At 51.8% G+C, this 19,080-nt stretch overlaps 1 protein-coding gene across 5 annotated transcripts; it reads left to right on the forward strand.

Annotated features, from left to right (window-relative positions):
* Positions 1 to 7,440: 7,440 nt before the first annotated feature.
* On the forward strand, positions 7,441 to 17,199 carry LOC114080063 (beta-1,4-galactosyltransferase 3-like). 5 transcript variants are annotated; one of them, XM_071604400.1, is made up of 7 exons: positions 7,441 to 7,502; positions 8,536 to 8,595; positions 12,587 to 14,429; positions 15,671 to 15,858; positions 16,435 to 16,557; positions 16,705 to 16,809; positions 16,891 to 17,199. In XM_071604400.1, exons 3-7 carry the CDS (start codon positions 14,211 to 14,213, stop codon positions 17,165 to 17,167), a joined length of 912 nt encoding a protein of 303 aa, XP_071460501.1. In that variant the 5' UTR covers positions 7,441 to 7,502; positions 8,536 to 8,595; positions 12,587 to 14,210; the 3' UTR covers positions 17,168 to 17,199. The 5 variants fall into 5 exon arrangements, with proteins under 5 accessions (XP_071460501.1, XP_071460504.1, XP_071460505.1 ...); XM_071604403.1 differs by having other exon boundaries at positions 16,922 to 17,140; XM_071604404.1 differs by lacking the exon at positions 12,587 to 14,429.
* Positions 17,200 to 19,080: the final 1,881 nt, after the last annotated feature.

The following is a 19,080-nucleotide window of genomic DNA, read 5'->3' on the forward strand; positions in this document are numbered from 1 at the left end:
GCAGGGACAGAGGCACCAGAGCAGGAAGGTGCAGCAAACTCTCTAGTTCAGGTGACCAGATTCTGACCACAGCTTTCCAGGTCATTTCAAACCAAATGCCTTTGTGGAAAAGAAACAAACAACCAACCAAAAAGTAGAAAAGCTGGATAGAATGTTTCAAATATTTGGAGTCAATGGAGAGAAAAAGTTCACGGTAAAGATCTGAAAGAAGTGGGAACTCAAGAGAGAAAAGCCAAGTATCTGGACATGATTTTTATCCTCAAAATCGTTGCTGAATCCAAGCAGATGTTGAAAAGCTGAGTAGACTACTCTCAGTTACAAGGAGCTACGGGGGTAAAAACTGTAGTTGAGGCTTGTCAAAGACGAGCATCAACACTGACGTGTTTCTATAAGTTTACAGAAACTTATAGAGTGGGGGACCTTATAGAGTGGGTTGGGCCAAAATAGATGAGACCTGGTGAGGACTGAAACCAGACTTAGCTCTCAGGAGTCTGAGGCAGGAGGATTGCCAGTTCAAAGCCAGCCTCAGCAACTTATCCGGGTCCTAAGCAACTCAGCAAGACCGTGCCACAAAACAAAAGATAAAAAGGGCTGGGGATGTGGCTCAGTGGTTGAGCACCCCTGGGTTCAATCCCCTGCACTGAAAAACAAGAACAAACAAAATGGAAAAAAATGTGAAAACAAACAAAATTAAAACAAAAACAGACTTGAAATTTCCTCCATCTCTGATCAGTCGAAGGTGATCCACCTGCTAGAAGCAAGAGTGGATATGCTCTGGAGAAAGATAATTTGACCCGGAGTCTAAAATTGTTTCTCTGCTTTTTCAAACTGTAACTGAGCACAGCTGGGGAAACACGGCCACTGAGGGAATGATGAGAACAGGGGCTCACCAGAGGACTTGGTCCTTAACCCAGCTGTGGCGAGAAAGCCGGTGGTGGTGTTCCCAAGGCTCCCGGAGGCGCAGGTGCAGTGGACAATACGGAGCATTCAGAGAAACCTGCCGAGCCAAGCGTGCCCACTGCCCCTGGGGGAGCCCACGGGGCGCTCACAGGAGGCCTGTGAGCTCCTGTGAGCACTCGGCCAGGGCAGTGGTGGCGTGAAGCTGGTGCTGTCATGGGCTGGCAGTGGGGAGAGCCCTCTGTGGAGGAGGGCGGAGCCAAGTGGAGCCAGGTGCCGCTGTAGCATGTCATTCCGTAGTGTCCAGGGCAGGAGCCCACTCTGGTTCTCTGCCTGATTCCTTTTAAAACGTATTCCAACTCAGCAGTGAGCTCTTCCAGTGCGTCTCTGTTTTCCTGGGCCTGTGGGGACAGTCGAAGCCCAGGCCTGCTCTCCTCTAAGTGGGTGACCTGTGAAATCCTCCTGGTGCTCAGTTGTTCTGTCATGTCTCCTAGAAGGCTCGTAAAAAATTTTTTTAATAGAATGTCCAGTATTTTGAGTGCTGTCTGAAGTGTCCTTCCTCTGGAATCAAGGACAATCTAGGACAGCGCTGCACAGTGATGGCAGAATGGTTCTGTGGTCTGTGCTGTTCAACGTGGCAGCCGTGGCCACGTGTGGCTGTGCAGCACTTGAAAGGCATCTACAGTGACTGAGGAACGAGTTTCAAAGTTAACTTTAGTTAAACCTAAATGGGCTCATGGGGCTGGGAAGAGCCTCTTTTTGCCTTCTGGCAAGCAGATAGCATAGGGATAGATCCCCTCCATCCAGTCCAGGGTCGAGTTTGAGGCATGGCTGGCCTTTTGTGGGTGACCCTTACTTCTCATCTGTATCCCTTCTTAAGTCCTAAGAAGGTGTGGGTGTTCACTGGGTCCCTTCTTGTGGGATCCTGAACATCAAGTTCTATTCACCCCGTCCTGCGGTTGCCCAGGGAAAGTCTAAGCACTCTGCTGGGCTCAGCCGCTGCATGGTGGTCCCTCGAGTTCTTCCTGCGGCAGTAGCTCCAGACAGCACGACGCTGTCTCGAGCCCACCCGTGACGCAGCTCAAAGCTAGGCTTGAGTCCCGCCTCTGTACCGGTGCTCTCTGCTTGCTTCCTTAGCCTTCTGGCCCCTTCAGCAGAAGGGGCTTCCGGTTTTCTAGGTTACTGGCCACCTGGTAGCTCTCCAATGTCTTTGGACTGGTGTGTGTGTTCCTCGGTTTTCCAGCTGGTCTCACAATCTCGGTTGACACAGGCCACTCCATCATGGCTAGGAACCTGCCTTTACCTCAAAGAGGCCCTGACCTCCCAAACTAAAATAGCATCCCTTTATACCTTTTCCCTTTATGTTGCTTTATTTTAAGTTCACAGCACTTATCGTCACCTGACCTGGCAATATATATTGATTTATCCATTATCTCTCTCCTGTGAGACTGAAAGCTGCGCGCAGGTGCGGCACGCACACACACACACACACACACACACACCATGACCCATGCCTAGAACAGCCCCTACTGGAGCTGTTATTATGTATGTTATTATTTGATCGATAAATGTTTCTAGATGAATGATGCTATGTGATCCAATGGGGAGAAAGATGTGGTTTTTGCCCTCAGAGATCAGTCCAGCTGGGTAGAACTACACCCAAAGGGTCGGATGGTCACATGGGAGGGCCCTGTGCCCAGGGTTGGGTGAGGTGGGTGGAGAGAATCAGGAAAGGCTTTTTTCCAGGAGGACCCTGGAGGATTTAAGAGGAAGGTGGGAAAGGAAGGGCATACTGATAAGGGACCCAGCCCAGCGAAGCTCCTGGGGTGGCTCTGAGAACCTCATCTCTTCTAGGACCACAAAGCAGCAACTCTGAAGCCAAGAGCCCCCTGGTGGCCAAACCTCAAAAGTAATAAACAAGTGGTTCACCCTCCTTTCTGCACTTCGAACCCCACCCCCGCAAGTCCTTTGGAGGGTTTTGAAGCTCAGAAAGTTTAAGTCACTAATACAGGCTCGCCCAGCTCTGCCCCCAAAGCCTGAGGTCTGGGAGCCACCAGGCCCTCTTCATCCATGCCAGAGACACCAGGATAGATTCAGGTGGGGACGCATAAAAGAATAGGACAGAGTGGGGGAGGGGAAGTCCCACAGCATCTAGGAGCTCTGGAACCAAGCAGGCGGCGGTGGGAGCCCCAGCTCAGTTACCGAGGCTTGGCTACAGTCAAGGAGGTGGACACGGGGATGGAAGGAGAGGGCGCAGCACCTGGTGGACTTGAGCCCTGGAAGGGAGGCATTCTCATGGTGACTGGGACCTGTGTCTGTCACTTCAATTGACTTTGTTCATCTCACTGCACGAAGCTCTCAGCGGCTCGCCAAAGCCCCACAGAAGCGCTCAGCATACGGACCCCGAAACTCCACTGGCCCTGAAAGCAGGTGGCTGGGCCCCAGGCCTCTGGGGCGCAGTTCCCACAGAGTTCCTGGACCCTGTCCCCTGCGAGCCCCCTGTGGACGGCCAGACACAAGCTGCAGGAGTTTAATCACAGTGCTGTTTACAGGCATCCCCGCCCGGCTGGCCCGGACCCTAGGGAGACCTGAGCCGCTATAAAGCAGCGACCCCTGGCGCCTCCTCGTGGCAAACACTGTGATCCCAGGCACGTGGGAGTTTGAGACAGGAGGCTCTTAAGTTTTGAGGGCTCTGCAACTTAAGGCCAGACCCTGTCAAAAAATTTAAAGGTGGGGGTGTGCATGCTGGGGTTGCAGCTCAGGGGTAGAATGCTCCGGGTGGATCCCCAGTACTTCAAAAACTAAAAGAAAGCAACAAACAACACACACAAAGCAGTGTTTTGGTTTTTTAACCCCCCCCCCCCCCACACACACACACAAAACCACAAAAGCCTTTTAAAAAATGACAAAATGTCTTTTTTAAGTAGAGAACTCCATCGCTAGCCCCTAGAAGGCTCCTTTACCCCTCTATTTGCGTGGACCAAGAAAGAGGGCAAGATCAGATGTTTTAAGGCCTGTCCTACTCCATCTCGGGGAGGCGCGCATCCTTCCGAGAACCTTCAGTGGGCACCAGCCCCAAACTGGAGCATGCGCATATGCCATCGCTTTATTGGGGCTCCTCCTCTTAGGTTACGCGCAGGGTCTCCTTTTTACTCCTTGGGCGTGCACCCAGTTTCCTCTCGGCGCCTTTTCTTCCTCGCAAACTCCTGACCACACCCTTCCAGTTACGCGGCGCTCACGCGTCACAATGTGCGTGGCTCCCAGGAGATGTGCCACACCATCTTGCAGAAGGAGCTCTACTGCGTTCCTAGTCCAAGCCCCAGAACAGGTCTCCATAGATGGTGAAGGTGAGTGGCAGCTCCTAGCGCGCCGCCTGGCCGCCAGCACCACGTCTGGGTAGTGGTGGATGCCCTCGTCCACCTCAACGAGGTGCAGCAAGAGGTCCCGGTGCGGTGTGCGTCACGTGCCCAGCCCCGTGGAGTCCTTGCTGCCGGAGGCACCCAGATCACCTTGGCGCCACACAGTAGCAGGGGGCGCACCTGGACCTCAAGGCAGAGCAGCGCGCCCTCATTGTGGTCGGAGGAGGCTCACCTAAGGGCGGGCATCGTGGGGTTGGCTTCCCTTGGATCAGAGGGAGAAGTGGGGGGAGGCTGCCTGGACAGCGCCCCTGCCTGTAATGGACCAGGCACAGGTGTGCACAACAGGAAGCTTTTTCTGGCCAGGGGCTGGAGGGTTATATTTGGCTAAAGAGAACACCGGCGCCTGAAAAGCTGCTGAAATTGCACTCATGCACCACAAAGAGGTGAGGCCTAGGGATTACCAGGGGCAGAGAGAAATAAACAAGTATACTCAGAATCAGGTTGTGTCCCTTCTAGAGGGATGGGGTGCCTTTCAGGACCAGTTGCACAGCCTGCCCTGTTACAGCCCTGATCAGAGGGGCACGGTGGAGATCATCGACCTGGCTGGCCCTCCAGGGCTGCTCAGAGTGCCTGAGAGGAGGTGCAGGACTCACAAGGACAGAGGGAGGTCAGGGCCTGCACAACCATCGGGCACATCTGTCACAGCTGAGCACTGCATTCTGTCAAACCTTCTCTCCCCCAGCACTTGATCAAGTCTTCCCTCTGCTGCCCTTGGATTTCTCTCCCTACTCAGTCTCTTGGGGAGACCCCTTTACGGTTCTCAGATTGTCCCCAGCACCCGTCTTCTCATTCTCCTTATGGGTGACTCTGAATCTTAACGTTTCCAGCCTGGACCTCCAGATGCCTGACTGAAGATCGTTGGCTCTTTCACATCTTCTTGGTGCCCAAACTGACCAGGTGCAGCTCCCAAGGCTGAAGGTGACTCTCAGTGATCAGCTCCCTGTCCTCCCAGAGTAGCACCACCTTCCACCTAGCATCTCTGCAGGACAGCATCGTGCCTGAGGGAGTGGGTTTCCCTTTGGTGGCATGGGCTGGCTGAGAAAAGCTAAGAAAAATAGTGCGGAGAAATGACCACAGAGCACAGAGTACGGAGAAATGACCACAGAGCACAGTTTCAAAGAGTGGGCAGTGATGGGCAAAGCTGACCAGACAGGTCCAGCTTCTACCAAAGAAAGGAGCCTGTGTTTGTTTTATTTATATCAGAAAACAGCAAAGGCTTTCTTCACCAAAACAGGATAGAGGTGGGGGCAGGTAGGCTGCTCAGTTCCTAGGGGTTACGCCCATCTCCAGAGCTGCGCGGGAACTTCTGGCAGAGCAGAGGGGGAGTTCACTTGCTTTGGGCAGTCTGTCCTGGTGGGACTGCCACAGGAAGTTCCCAATGCCAGATCTACTCTCTCTTTGGCTATGATGCTGAAAAGGTCCTCACACATTTCATGGATGGCTTCCCGCAGGACAGGACTCATCTTCCACACTAGCTCTACAGCCAACCTAGTCCAGGAATCCACCTCCTGAGGTCCTCATCAGAGTCTGTCCCACCCCTGATAGAAACCCTGATTTGACTCCCCACCCTGAGCCAGTGGATATTTGAGGTCCTTTATGTCCCTTTGTGGTCTGGTCCCCCAACCTTAGCCAGATAAATGCCTGGTGGGCTTCTCCACCCCCTGCACTTCTGGCCAGGCGGAACCCATCGAATGCAGGATGCTGCGGTGACTGGACCTTACCTTCCAGTCTCAGCTTTCATCCACTCAGTCTGCAAATGTCCACTGAGTGAGTGCCTCCTAGCATGCCCCAGGCACTGGGAACCCAGCAGTGCACAAGGTAAGAAAGGCTGCTGCTCTCTAGGCCCCAGTTCTAAGGAAGAGCCAAGCCATGGATACACAAGTAAATGGCCAGGGTGCTTTCCAAAAATGAAAGGCAATCTGAGAAAACTATTTGATGGTGTGACTGAGGAAACAGGAGAGGGAGTTTCTCAGGCTGGAGCCATCAGAGAAGGCCTTGAGCTGAGGCGAGCAGGATAAGGAGCCAGGCATTAGAAAAGCTAACTGCAAAGGTAATAGCAAATGCTAAGTCACAAAGAGCAGGGCCTGGCCAGGTCCAGTTGGCTGGGGAGTGAGTTGTGGCTGAAGACCACAGAGGGATGGCATCTTGGAGGCATGCGAAGTGAAGAGCTTGAATTTTGTTTTGAAGGAGGTGGAGCCTTGGATGATTTTAGGCTACAGGTTGGCAGGATTTGATTTATATTTTAACAGAAGCCCGTGGGCTGCTCCTGAGATGAGAAGGGAGGGTGGCAAGGACAGGAGCAGGCAGAACAGTCAGGAGGCTCCTACAGTTATCCAGGGGATCCTTGGAGAGTTAAGGCAGTAGAGAGGAGGAGAAGTAGATTGTGGCTCTCTGGAGATAGAGCCAATCGATGGGACTCCGGAGACTTGGTTGAGGGAGGCAAGTGGATGAGAAAAAAGAACTCCAGACGAGTCGGAGGTACTGTCTTAAACACGTGGGAGGAAAGCCGGAGCATTTAGTGGAAGAGACGGTAGATAGGCCTGAACGGAGACAGGGGTGGGTTTAGGGCGAAGAATATGGAATTTCGCTTGGACAAGGTCTGGTCTTTGTGAATTTTCCTGAGCCCTGAGCTGGGTCTGGCGGCCCCCCTGGGCTTCCGCAGCTGCCTGTGCACCCCGTGACCTAATCTGACCACTCCGGGTTTATCCAGGGCAGAGGAAGGTGCGCTCGCGCTGTACCAGGGTTGGAGGGCGAGGCTTCATATAGGGCCGCAGAGTCCAAAGCTGTTCATCAGGTGCAACAGCTGCCCAGGGCTTTCCCGGAACAAGGGCACTGAGAGGTCACAAAGAGCCCACTTTCTCCAGGGGAGCCTATGGGAATGCGTGGAGAGAAACCCAGAGGCATTTAATTCCGACACGACAGTGCGACGGAGGCGCTCACCTGGGCTGAACCGGAACTTGCAGGTTGCAACGCCAAGGAAAGGACTCCCGGCGCCAGCCGAGCGCTCCCTCCCCACACCCCCAGCGGAGGAGCTGCGCCTACAACTCCCGGCGGCCCCGGCACCCCGCGCGCTCCGCCGCGCCTGGAGCGCACCGCGCCGTGCGGGTCTCCGTCTGCGCCTGCGCACGCGCTGTGTGGACCCCGAGTTCTGCTCTCAGCCGCGCAGTTTATGCCAAAGCAGAACGGGTATTTCTCAGACTTTCTGCTCTTATGGGGTGTAAGCGTTTGTGGCGGGTGGGGCGGGGTGTGGAAAGGAGAGGTAGCGCCTGCGCTGAACGCGAGCCCGGGGTGAGGAGTGGCTTCTGCGCGCGCCTGGGGCAGCCGCGGTACCCCGGCCGGCGGGTGGGCCGGGGTCTGCACGCGGAGCTCACAGGGAGCGGTTGACGCCAGGAACAGTTATGCACTGGCGTCGGTGGGTCGCGCAGGCCACCCCAGCAGGTGGAGTAGGCAGCTTGGCTCAGGCTTGAAGCAGGTGAGTCCTCTAAGACCAGCACCCAAAGACGACGAAGCACGCTCCCTGGAGTCCACTGGAGCCCTGCTCCCCAGGCCCAAGCCCTCGACCTCCTTCCTGCCCGGTCTTCTGTATATTCTGAGATCTTGTCCCCCATGAGGCCCGTGATGAAGATTGACGGTGGGGGCTGATAGGGACCCCTCAGTGTCTGCGCCTGTCACTTCTGAGGGTTGAACTCTGGTCTGGGGGTGAGAGGGTCATTGCCCCACGCCCTGTCCTGTGGGACACGGGTGTATGGGGCTTGGTCAGGAGGTAGGAGGGTAAATGTGAGGTAGCCGTGCTGCAAGCCAGGACGTGGTGGGAACGACAGCAGGTAACCCACCACGCCCCAAACCTTAGTCCTGCAAATCTCTCAATGAAATGGACTCAGGTGCATTAAAATAAGTTTAAAACCATAATGTAGAGCTTATGTAATTAAGTAATGTTAGATTTGTTGTAATTATTACTATATAATTATACACTGAAGTTTTATTTAATTGCAGACTACATTAGTTCTTATTAAGTTCTTATTAAGCCCATGTGGGGTGATGGACAGAATGGGTTAGTGAACGGTTAGCTCCTGCTGGACTGAGCGCTGCACTTCCCACTCACAGGAAAATGAGGATAAGAATTGCACCTGCCTCCTAAAGTGTTTGTGAAGATAAATTTAGTCACATTGCTCTACCAAACAGTAACATTTGTTTTTTTCATCTCACTCCCCATAATCAGGAATGCCTGCCTTTTCTGGACCAGGCCTGATTTTAAAGTCCTTTTAGAAGAAGCTATGAAGTAAGTTCCAAAACTCAGACATCCTAAACATAGTCTGTCGTTGGCTCCCAGCTGGGGAGGGCAGGGGCCATTTGGAACCCACAGAACATTTGGCCTCCTCTGGGGACATTTGTGGTTGTCATGTGGAGAGGAGACCAGGGGCAGGCCTGAGAGTTAGTGGGTGGCAGGCAGGCTGCTAACGCTGTCCGGGGGAGCTTCCACAGTAGTTACTTGGCCCCAAAAGTGAAGAGTACCAGAGTGAGAAACACCGACCTGAGCTGTATTCTCTCCTGTGGGTTTTTACCCTAAAGCCACAGTCTACAACATTCAAGGGTTTCTATGCTGGTTTAAGTTTTCTGCTCCAGCTGATTTAATTAAATAAGTAGACCTCAACACCACATACTGAAGCCAGCCTGCCTGTGAGACTCCTCACTCCACTTGCTTAGTTGTTGACCTGAGTGTGACTTACCCTTTCTGCGCCTCAGTGTCCTCATGTGTTAAATCGGGTGGTTATACTGGTGGAAGGATTAAATGAGTTAATATATATAATGCATTCAGATCAGTGCTTGGCATATAGTAAGTGCTGTTAAAAGGGGCAGGGGTTGGTTCTTTCTGTCATTTCCTTTGGGGTAACATTGATAAGCATTTTTTTTTTTTTTTTGGATAGCAGAGATTGAACCAGGGGTGCTTAACCACTGAGCCATGTCCCCAGCCCTCTTCCTCTTCCTCTTTTAATTTTACTTTTTTTTATTTTGAGACAAGGTCTTGCTTAGTTGCTAAGACTGGCTTTGAACTCATGATCCTCCTGCCTCAGCCTCCTGAGCCGCTGGGACTGCAGGCGGGTGCCACTGCAGCCAGTCTGATGAGCCGTCTTGAGATCCAGTCATGGCTTGAGGCAGGTCCACTGGACAGGCCCATCGAATTCTGAGTGGCCGTGCTCATCAGCGTGCACAGTTTGGGCAGAGGCTTTGCATGAATGCTTCTCAGACATCTTAGGTCTTACCTGTGGCAGCACATTAACCATGACCAGGCTGGGGTGGGGGCTGGAGAGGGCATGCAACCAACCTCTCATCACTCATGGTGAAGGTCCAGCTCCTCAGCCTGGCTGCTTCCAGCTGGCCTCTGGTGACTCCGCAGTCGTAGTCTACCCTGGGCCTCTGGCAGTTCCCCATGTCTGCCATCTGCTTTGTCAAGTAAACGGGGTTCTCTGACCTGAAAGGCAGTTCTTACCTCTTGAAGGTCAAGAAGTTGAGAGAGTGACAAATATCACCTTCGAGCAGAAGCACCCTATGGTTTTGACATGTATTTCTAAGCCTGACAGATCTAGCCAGGCTTAAATTCCATTCTTTAAAACAAACATTTCTCATGAGACATTATCTTTGGAAAGAGAGTGTGTCAGTCAGCTTTTCCTCGCTGTGACCAAAATACACAACAAGAAAGCAGAGGAGAAAGAGTGTATTTTGGCTCATGGCTCCAGAGGCTCAGTCCCTGGTAGGTTGAACCACTGTCCTGGGCTCAGTGAGGAAGAGCATCATGGCAGAGGGGTGAGGTGGAGGAGCACTGCCCCATTCTTGGCCCAGGAAGCAGAGAGGAGGGAAGGTGACCCTTCCAGGGCTGCCCCAGGGCCCTCCTCTGCCAGCCACGCCCCCACAGTCTTTCTAACTAGGATGGGCTGAGGAGGTTACAGCTCTCAGTCTGATCATTTCATTAACTCGGGAGCTTTTGGGGGACACTTCATATCCAAACCATAACAGAGGCCTCTGGATGGTTTGGTTTCCCACATTCCCTCTGCTCCCTGGCTCAGAGGTGTTTCCTGTGGAGCTGGAGGGCTCATCTTTACTTGGCTCTTAAGGAGACAGCCACACTGTCCACAGCAGGGACAGATGCTGTATTTCTCTGATGTCATTATCAAAGATGGAGTTTCCATAGGAAATACTGCGACTGTCAGTTCAAAGAAGGCATCAGCTAGGAAACTGAAGCACAGGAGAGTGCCCCAGGATTCATTCTCAGCCTACAGATAGAGGGAGACCCTCAGGGTCTGTGAATGTCCTCGTCCTCCATGGGTCTCTGGAAGAGCAGGACTCTGCACTCTCTGGTCCTTAAGGAGCATCACTGACACTCCAGGAAGAGGGGGGGAGAGAAGGTGGAAAGGAGAAGACAAGGGAAGCGGGGCGGCAGAGGCACCCTCCGTTGGTGGGGCTGTAGTTCTGCCTCCAGAACCGTTTCCCTGCCTGGCACTCCTGACGTCCTTTGGTAAGTCGGAAGAAAGGCGGCCATCTTCTGCACTGCGGGGCATTTAGCAGCACCCCTAGCTTCTGACAATGGCACTCTCCCCCTGCAAGTTGGGACAAAGAATGGCTTTAGACACTGCCAGAAGCACCCCAGGGGATAAAAGCTCCCCTGGTGGAGAACCACTGCTCAGAGCCAGTGTGAGAGTCAGAGCACATCCCTCCCTGCTCCCTCACCCTGACCCGGAAGAACCTGCGTGACCCACCCTGGCTGCTACTCTGGCCTCTGCCTACTGCCCTTTTCAGCATTCCCTGCTTCTCACTCTGGGGCCTTTGCCAGAAGTGCTTCCCATGGCTGCCTCCTAATCATCTTCCAGGTCTCAGGTTAAATGTCACCTCTCCAACCTTCCTAGCAGAAATAGCCACACATTGTTCCTTTACTCTATGTCACTGCCCTTTTCTTTTGTAGATTGTTATTATCTGAAACCTGCTTTTCACTTCTGCTTCACCATGTCAGTGTCATGGAAGCAAAAGTTTTGACAATTTTGTTTGTGGTCTTTGTCTCTATGATAAAACCTGGCACAAAGTGGGTCCTTAGGAAATACAGTGAATGAATAAATAACTGAAGGCTTGAGCCTTGTGCTGGGTGGGGCTGGGGACCTAGAGATGAGCCATACAGAAGGCCTGCCCTCACAGGATTCCAGGCTGGTGAGGGAGAGAGACCTGGACACAGATCATTCTAGTTCTGGTGACCAGAGATGTCACGGCAGTGCCAGGGACCATGAAAGCCCAGGGTGCAGGAGGGTGCAGGACTTGGAGGACTCTCCCCAGACAAGGAGCACTCATGATGGCTCGTGGCTGAAGAGCAAGAGTTCACAGGGCAGAGAAGAGCACTCATCACTTATTCTCCCATTTCCTGGGGCTTTACCTGCCCAAAAATGTGGGGTCTCCAAGAAGAGGCCATCTTGAACCCTGCCCTTGGCAAGCTCCTCGTCTGGTGGGAGGGGCTGTGCAGTCCCAATCCAGGATAGATTGCAGCAGAGGGAAACACAGGCGTGGAAACCATGAGGGGCTACTTGGTTCTTGTTGGGGTGTGGGAGGGAAGAGCGTCCAGTATGAGCGGTTGTCTAGCACCCTTCTGTGCAGGATGCTGGACATTGGAGAGAACTCGGCCCAGTCCTGGAATAATGCTGAGCCCATGTCGCACTGACCTATGCACGTTGTGTGTCCGAGTGCTACAATCCAGAAGGCCAACCCGGCCATAGGCCCCACTACAGACAAGGACATGGAGGCTTAAGAGATGTTGAGGTGCTCACGGGGAGAGCAGCCCAGTTGGTATCAAGTATGACCAGAGGGTTTGGAGGGGCTGAACTGGAAGAGTGGACACATGCACAAGACAGCCATCTTTTTGCACAGGTAGCATGACTCTGAGTGGCCTTGGGCCAGTCTCACACTGGCTTCTCTTCCATGGAGTCTGCAAAACCAGTCAGGGAAGGCTGTGTGCAGGAGGCCAGGACAGAGCCCCACTGGAGAACAGGGAAAAGTGGGAGGAATCATGACCTGTTTCCCTTCCCAGGATGGAACAGCAGAGGGGGCTCCTGTTATCGTTCGTGGGTGTACAGCTGCTGCTCATGGGGGCGTTGTTCCACCAAAACCATCACCTCCGTGACCTCACCTCCTTTCTGCGCCTCCTAACACAAGACAGGGCAGGGGTGAGAGAGGCTGCCCCTCGCTGACCCGTGGTTCTGAATGTGCCTCCTGAGCTCCAGCTCCTTTTGGTCCAGGTCTGCCCTCCAGGAACCTCTCAGCAGGACGTCTACTCCAACCTCAGCCAGATCCACCCTGTGGACGTCAGTGAGGATGATCTGCCAAACTGCCCCATCAGCTCACCCTGCATCAGTACGCGTTTGGCGGGCCTTCCAGACCCCCAGCCCCGTCCCAGGCCATGGGGAGATAGTGGCAATCCCTGGGAGTCCGGCAGAGCCTGGAGGCAGAAAGCAGAGGATCTGGTGGCTGTGGGTGATGTTGTGGTTATCGAGCTGGATCTCCACAGATCACCCCAAAGCAGCGTCCGTGAGCAACCATTACTTCTCAGAGTTTATGTAGGTCAGGAATTTGGGGAAGGGCTCAGTTGGGTGGTTATGGTACAGGTTTCCCATTCAGTTGACGAGATGGGACTGCGGCTGCAACGGCAATGTGCTGAAGCCCTGGGAGCTGGCTGAGTATCTCCCTCTTGACGTCCATTCTGCTCAACTCCAGGCCTGTCTGTGTCAACTCATCATATGGGCTAGTTTGGGCTTCCTGGAGGCATGGTGGCCTTAGAATGATTACTTCTTACATGGCAGCCGTAAGCTCCAAGAGCATGTATTTGCACAAACATGGTGGAAGATACGTAGCTTCTTGTGATCTAACCTCAAAAGTGACATGGTGTCACTTCTGCCATTCTACAGTGATTAAAGCCCATCTATCCTCAAGGTGTCAAGGACAGAGGCTACCCACCCCTTCAGGAGGAGGAATGTCAAATTCACATTGTAAGGAAGGCGTGATGGGTGAGAGATACTGTTGTGGACATCGGGAAAAGTCTGGAACAGGAAGGGAATGGGAGTCTGGGGTCCTCAATGAGAGGGAAGTGAGAAAGTAAGAACTGGGGGAATCTGGGAACCATCTGGAAGGAAACATCTGGGAGCCCAGGAAGCAGATTTTGAACTATAGGTCAACCGGGAAAAGCAACAGGCGATGAGCTTACTAGAGAATAGTGAAGAACAGTGAGGTGTGGGAGCCATGTGTGAGGCCTAAAGCAGCAAATATAATCAGGAGGGGGGTGAAATAGGATGACGGAGACATTGAGAGGCGTCAAGAAAAGCAAGACGGGCATTCTGAAGTCCTCATGCATGACTCAGAGCCCTCTGTATTGGCATAGTAGTTTCCCAGGACTCGCCAACAAAGTATCACAAACTGGGTGACGAGAGGAATTTATTCTCTAGCTATTCTGGAGAACAGAATTCTAAAATCAAGGTTTTAGCAAGGGTTGGTTCCTTCGGAAAGCTCTTGGGGAGGAACCATCCTACGCCTCTCTCCTACTTTAGGGTTGCTGGCAATCCTTGGCACTCATTGATTTGTGGCATGTCACTCTATAATCTGACCATGGTTGTCTTCTCTCTGGGTCTTCACATGGCTTTCTTATATGAATACCAGTCACTGGGTTTAGGGCCCACTCTGATCCAATGCAGATGCATCTTAACAAATTAAAACTGCAAACACGCTCTTCAGTAAACCCACATTGAAGTTACAGATGGACATGAATTAAGGGGAGCTGTATTCAACCTGGAGCAACTGGGTTGTGGGGTGCTGGGATAGGTCCCTAAACATCCTGGGCTTCTGCATCTCTCAGATGGTCCTTTGAAAGTGATGTTCCCAGAGAACCTGACAATGGAGAAGGCAGTGGAAAAGAACCCATTGGTGAGGCTGGGAGGTCAATACAAACCACCAGACCGCTGGACCTGGCACCACACGGCAGTGGTGGTACCCTACTATGGGCAAGCCCAGCACCTGCAGCAGCTTCTCTTCCACCTGCACCCCTTCCTGCAGCGCCAGCAACTGCATTATGCCATTTATGTAGTGAACCAGGTGAGACAGGGATGAGGAAGGACATGGGCAAAAGGGTAGAGGGTCTGGGCATGGGCTTGGAGAGTTGGGCTGAAGATGGCACTCCCTGAGGTGAGAATGTCTGAGTATCTAGGAGGCTGAATCTGGGTCAAGAAGATCTTGAATTGGGTGAATCTGGAGCCAGGACTGTGGGTTGGGACTGGACTTGCCAAGTCTGGGATCAGCTTGAATGGCTGGCTATCTGAGTCAAAGATTCAGTCCTGCTGAGCCTGGGGCTCTCTAGGACCAGAGCTGGCCAGGTTAGACAATAAACCTAGGGGGTAAATTGAAGCACTGGGATTGGGGGCAGTTGGATAGTAGTTTGACTCCCAGTTTTGTCTGTTACTAGCTGCGTGGTCTGAGTGTGGGAATCATTAATTTATTCAACACACTGGTATTCAGTAGAGCTGTGTATGAACCAGTTTCCCCTTCATGATAGGGATGATAATGACACTTCTGTCACTGGATTGTGGGAGGGATTAACCAGGTTAACGAAGGTAAAGCACTTAGGTCAAGGCCTAGCACACAGCAGGCACTCCACAGGTGATAACAATGATGGCGGTGATGATGATGATGACGACTGATGCTGTTGCTGCTGCCAACAACAGTGCTGATGGTGGCCGTGCCGATGGCCGTATGGAAGATGGTGATGGAGATGTGATGCTGATAGTGTTGACAGGAGTGATTGTGTTGATAGTGTTAAAGATGATGACATGACAGTGACAATACTGATGGTGGAAACAGTGAACATGATAAAGTGACAGTGATGGTGGTGCTGAAGATGGTCATGATTAAGGAGGTGATGAGGACGAAGGAAATGATGGAGGAGAGTCGAACCCTGTGGTGGTTCTTGGGCCTCAGACCCAGTCTCCATTTGGCAAGAACAGAAACCAAGACACAATCCCTCATCACCCCTCACCTCTGCCTCCTTCAGATGGCCCTTTGAAAATTATGGAACCTTGAAGATGGCCGAAGGAAAGCTGAGGCTGAAGTGACCGGTTGACTGGGGTAGGGGTGGGATACAAGAAAAGCTTCCCAGGAGAATAACTTGAACGGCATCTTCCTGGTCAAGTATGGGGTTTCCAGATCCGTAGTAGAAATGAGAAGGTATTCCAGGCGAGGAAATAGCCCTTGAGAAGGCTGGAGAGGACCAGTGTGGCAGGTGGAGGAACAGACCACTGCCTAACTGGGAGGGCAGCACCGAGCATCTGTGTCCACCCCAGGTAAACAACACCGCCTTCAACCGGGGCAAGCTACGCAATGTGGGGTTCCGGGAGGCCATGCAGGAGGAGAACTGGGACTGTGTCTTCTTCCATGATGTGAACCTACTCCCAGAGGATGATCGCAACATCTACACCTGTGACATCTTCCCTGCTCATGTGTCTGTGGCTATCAACAAGTTCAACTACAAGTAGGTAGACAAAGGGAGCTACTACTGTGAAGGACTGCTGTCCCTGTCTTTCCTTGTAGCTCACCCTGCCAGTCGGTACAGTGTGGTAGATGATCTCTGCCTTGTTCCCTGAAACTAAGGGTGGGAGGGGTGATGGGCCTGGGGAAACTCTTTGCAGATAGTGAAGAACCTTCCTCTTAGACATGGGTGTAAACTAGGGTGGAGTGATAACTGAAGAGGGGTCAGAAGATCTGCTTAATATAGTGACGGGCAGAGAGGGTTGTTACAGAATCAGGAGGACATGAGAGGAAGGTCTGCCTAAGGGTGAGGAAGGTTATTTTAAGGGTCTGAGGAAAAAAGACCATCAAGAAGGTCACAAGAGGTGCCAGATGATTCAGGGAATGAAGATATTCTGAGACTTACAGGGAAGCTAACCCCAGGCTTGAAAAGGAGATGAACGGAGACAAACACAGGGATCAGGAGATGTTATTGTGGAGGAGTGAAGAAGGGCTGACCCAGAAATGGACCTTGGAGACTCTTGCCAGCAGGGCCTCTGTGACCTGAAATTCCTGTGCTTCCAACTCTCTGCCTCCGAAGGCTGCCCTACCAAGGCTACCTTGGAGGGGTATTTGCCCTGCGCCCCATTCACTACTTGAGGATAAACGGCTTCTCCAATGTGTACTGGAACTGGGATGATGAGGACGACAACATTGCTACCAGGTGAGGAGCCTGAGGGTCCCACTGTGTGGGGACAGGATTCCCTAGACTGAGGCTGGCTTGGGTTTCCCAGACTGGGGAGATGTGGCATGGGGATGGTCAGAGGAGGCAAATGTATGATGTCCCTGCTCTTCCTCCTGTCCCCGAAAGGGTAAAACTAAGTGGGATGCTCCTGTCACGGCCCTACCTACTCTTTGGCTGCTACCACATGCTAGAGGAGGGGCAGGATCATAGCCAGAAGCAGAGCGTCTGGAGGTGAGTCAGTGTGGAGGCGTGGTGGTCAGCCTTGGGCTCCCTGAAGCCTGGGCTCCCATGGCTGCCCCTTGCCACCCTCAGACTTGGGTCTTCGGGCCTGGATCCACCAAAGGTGGAGACACGATGGCATCAACTCACTGGGCTACAGGCTGCTGGCCAAGGAACGGCATCCCCTCTATACCAACCTCACTGTGGACATCAGCTTCCAAAACCCAGAAGCCCCAGTGCCAAACAGAGGTATCTGGAGGCTGAAAGAGAGCTTCTGAGGCCAGGTTTCGGGGCATCCTTCCCACCCACCCCACCTGATTTTTTAATAAAGGAATTCATTTTATTGGTGTCTCCTGTCTGCCATCCCTAATTCCCATCCATCCCTCCTCTCTTTTATCCAACCATGCCTAGGAGGTACCTCTACCAGACATTAATGACACAGGGAAGGCTTCCCTTGGAGTGAACGCACTGAAAATGGGAATCAGAATTTTGTGTTAAATAGAGGAAGCTCTGACAGGGACTCCAGGTTGAATAACAGAATTCTACTTCGGAAAATATCTGCATTTCAGATTTAATGAAATTCCACGCTTAGTGAATTATAAGAACAAACATCTGTGGAATACTTATAGTGGGCAGCCACCACTTTAATGCTTGGCTTCACATAATTAATGCAAGTAATTCACAAAGGAAGCCATGAGTTAAGGACTACTAATGGGAGTATCCATTGTGTACTTGAGGTAATAATGGTATGAAGAGGTTAAGTCACTTGTCACCAAGTTGGTGAGACACTGAATGGGGATATACAGTGCCCAGGCAGGCTGGCTCCAGAACCCATAAGCCTAACTCTGCTATGCCCAAGCCTTGTGCTAATTCTTGGAATGATTTGGGCTGGGGGAAGGCAGTATTTTTTTTGTTGTTAAATCACATAATATGAAATTCTCTATTTCATAATATGAAATTCTCTATTTCACCATTCCCATCACTGCCCAATATTAGAGGTGTCATGGAGAGAAGGATAGTTTAATAGTGAGTCAAGATACTGGTATCAGGCAGCCTGGGTCAAATCTGAGCTTTTCTCATGAATAGATTTGTGGTCTTGGTAAGATCTGTATCAAATTCTCTAGGCCTAGGTATCTTCAGCTATAAAATGGAATCTGTCAGGGTAGATTACCTCCTAATGGCCAAGAAGAATGAATTAATTAACACAAGCTGCTTATAATAGTAGCTTCTTCTTCTGAAAACTCAACTCTGGACTCCTCAATCTTACTTTAAGACCCTTGCAGGAAGAGTTATTCATCTCTCAGTTCTTGAAGCCCACAGATCTTTTCACAAAGCTCTGGACATGGCTCACATGACAGGAAACTTCGTATTTCTCCCTGGGACCCAGCAACTCCAAAGCCATCACCCAGCCACCCTCCAGATTCTTCAGTCTCTGATCCAACAGGCACTAAGTGCCAAAGGCTTGTCCCAAGAATTGCCATGAAGAGGCAATAGAGAATTAACAGAAGTCAGAGATTGAGAGGGAGATGAGCAGAATGGACAGAGAGGCCTGGGGAGGAAAGGGACAGAGAAAGGAACAAAGGGGCTATGAACCATGGGCCCTACAGGAGCGAGGTATAAGTCAGAGGTGTGGGCAACGTTCTGGAAGAGGACGGAGGAGGCTGTCCTAGGGTGTGTTTGTATGTGTGTATGGGGGGCGGGGGTAGAGAGGACCGTGTGAGGAGTGCATACCTGCTGGAGCTAAGGATCCAGGCAGGCTCAGGGACACAGTCCCATCATCATCCACCAAGCACTTGATCGCTCCAGGAAAGTCCAAGGGCTTAATATACTTCAGTTTGCTTCTCACTCATGGAATAAGGTACAAACTTGCTTAGTGCATGCACAGACCTGGACCTGCTATTTCCCTCTTCAGAAGGGAATACAAGAGTTTTTGTTTCGTTTTAAATATTTATTTGTTTTGGGTGGACACATTTTTTTTTTTTTTTTTACGTGTGCTAGGCGAGCGTGCTACCACTTGAACCACATCCCCCAGCCCATTTTAATACTCTCCAGGTGCAGTGGTTTGGAAGGCAGGAGGATCGCAAGTTCAAAGCTGGCCTCAGCAACTTAGTGGGACCCTGTCTCAAAATGGTCTGGGGATGTGGCTCAGTGGTTGAGTGCCCCTGGGTTCAATCCTGATACCAAAATAAACAAATAAATGAAACTATAATATGGGTATGATTACAAGCCTAGTAATGTGTGGGTACCATCTGCTGCAAACATCTTCTGTAAAGAGCCAGAAAA

Source organism: Marmota flaviventris, chromosome 18 (assembly GCF_047511675.1).
Source record: "Marmota flaviventris isolate mMarFla1 chromosome 18, mMarFla1.hap1, whole genome shotgun sequence".
NCBI lineage: Eukaryota > Metazoa > Chordata > Mammalia > Rodentia > Sciuridae > Marmota > Marmota flaviventris.

Coding starts and splice junctions, on each gene's coding strand:
- LOC114080063 (XM_071604400.1), top strand. CDS start 14,211: ATGTTCCCAGAGAACCTGACAATGGAGAAGGCAGTGGAAAAGAACCCA. Junction 15,859..16,434: donor ATCAACAAGTTCAACTACAA/GTAGGTAGACAA, acceptor CTGCCTCCGAAG/GCTGCCCTACCAAGGCTACC. Junction 16,558..16,704: donor GACGACAACATTGCTACCAG/GTGAGGAGCCTG, acceptor TGTCCCCGAAAG/GGTAAAACTAAGTGGGATGC.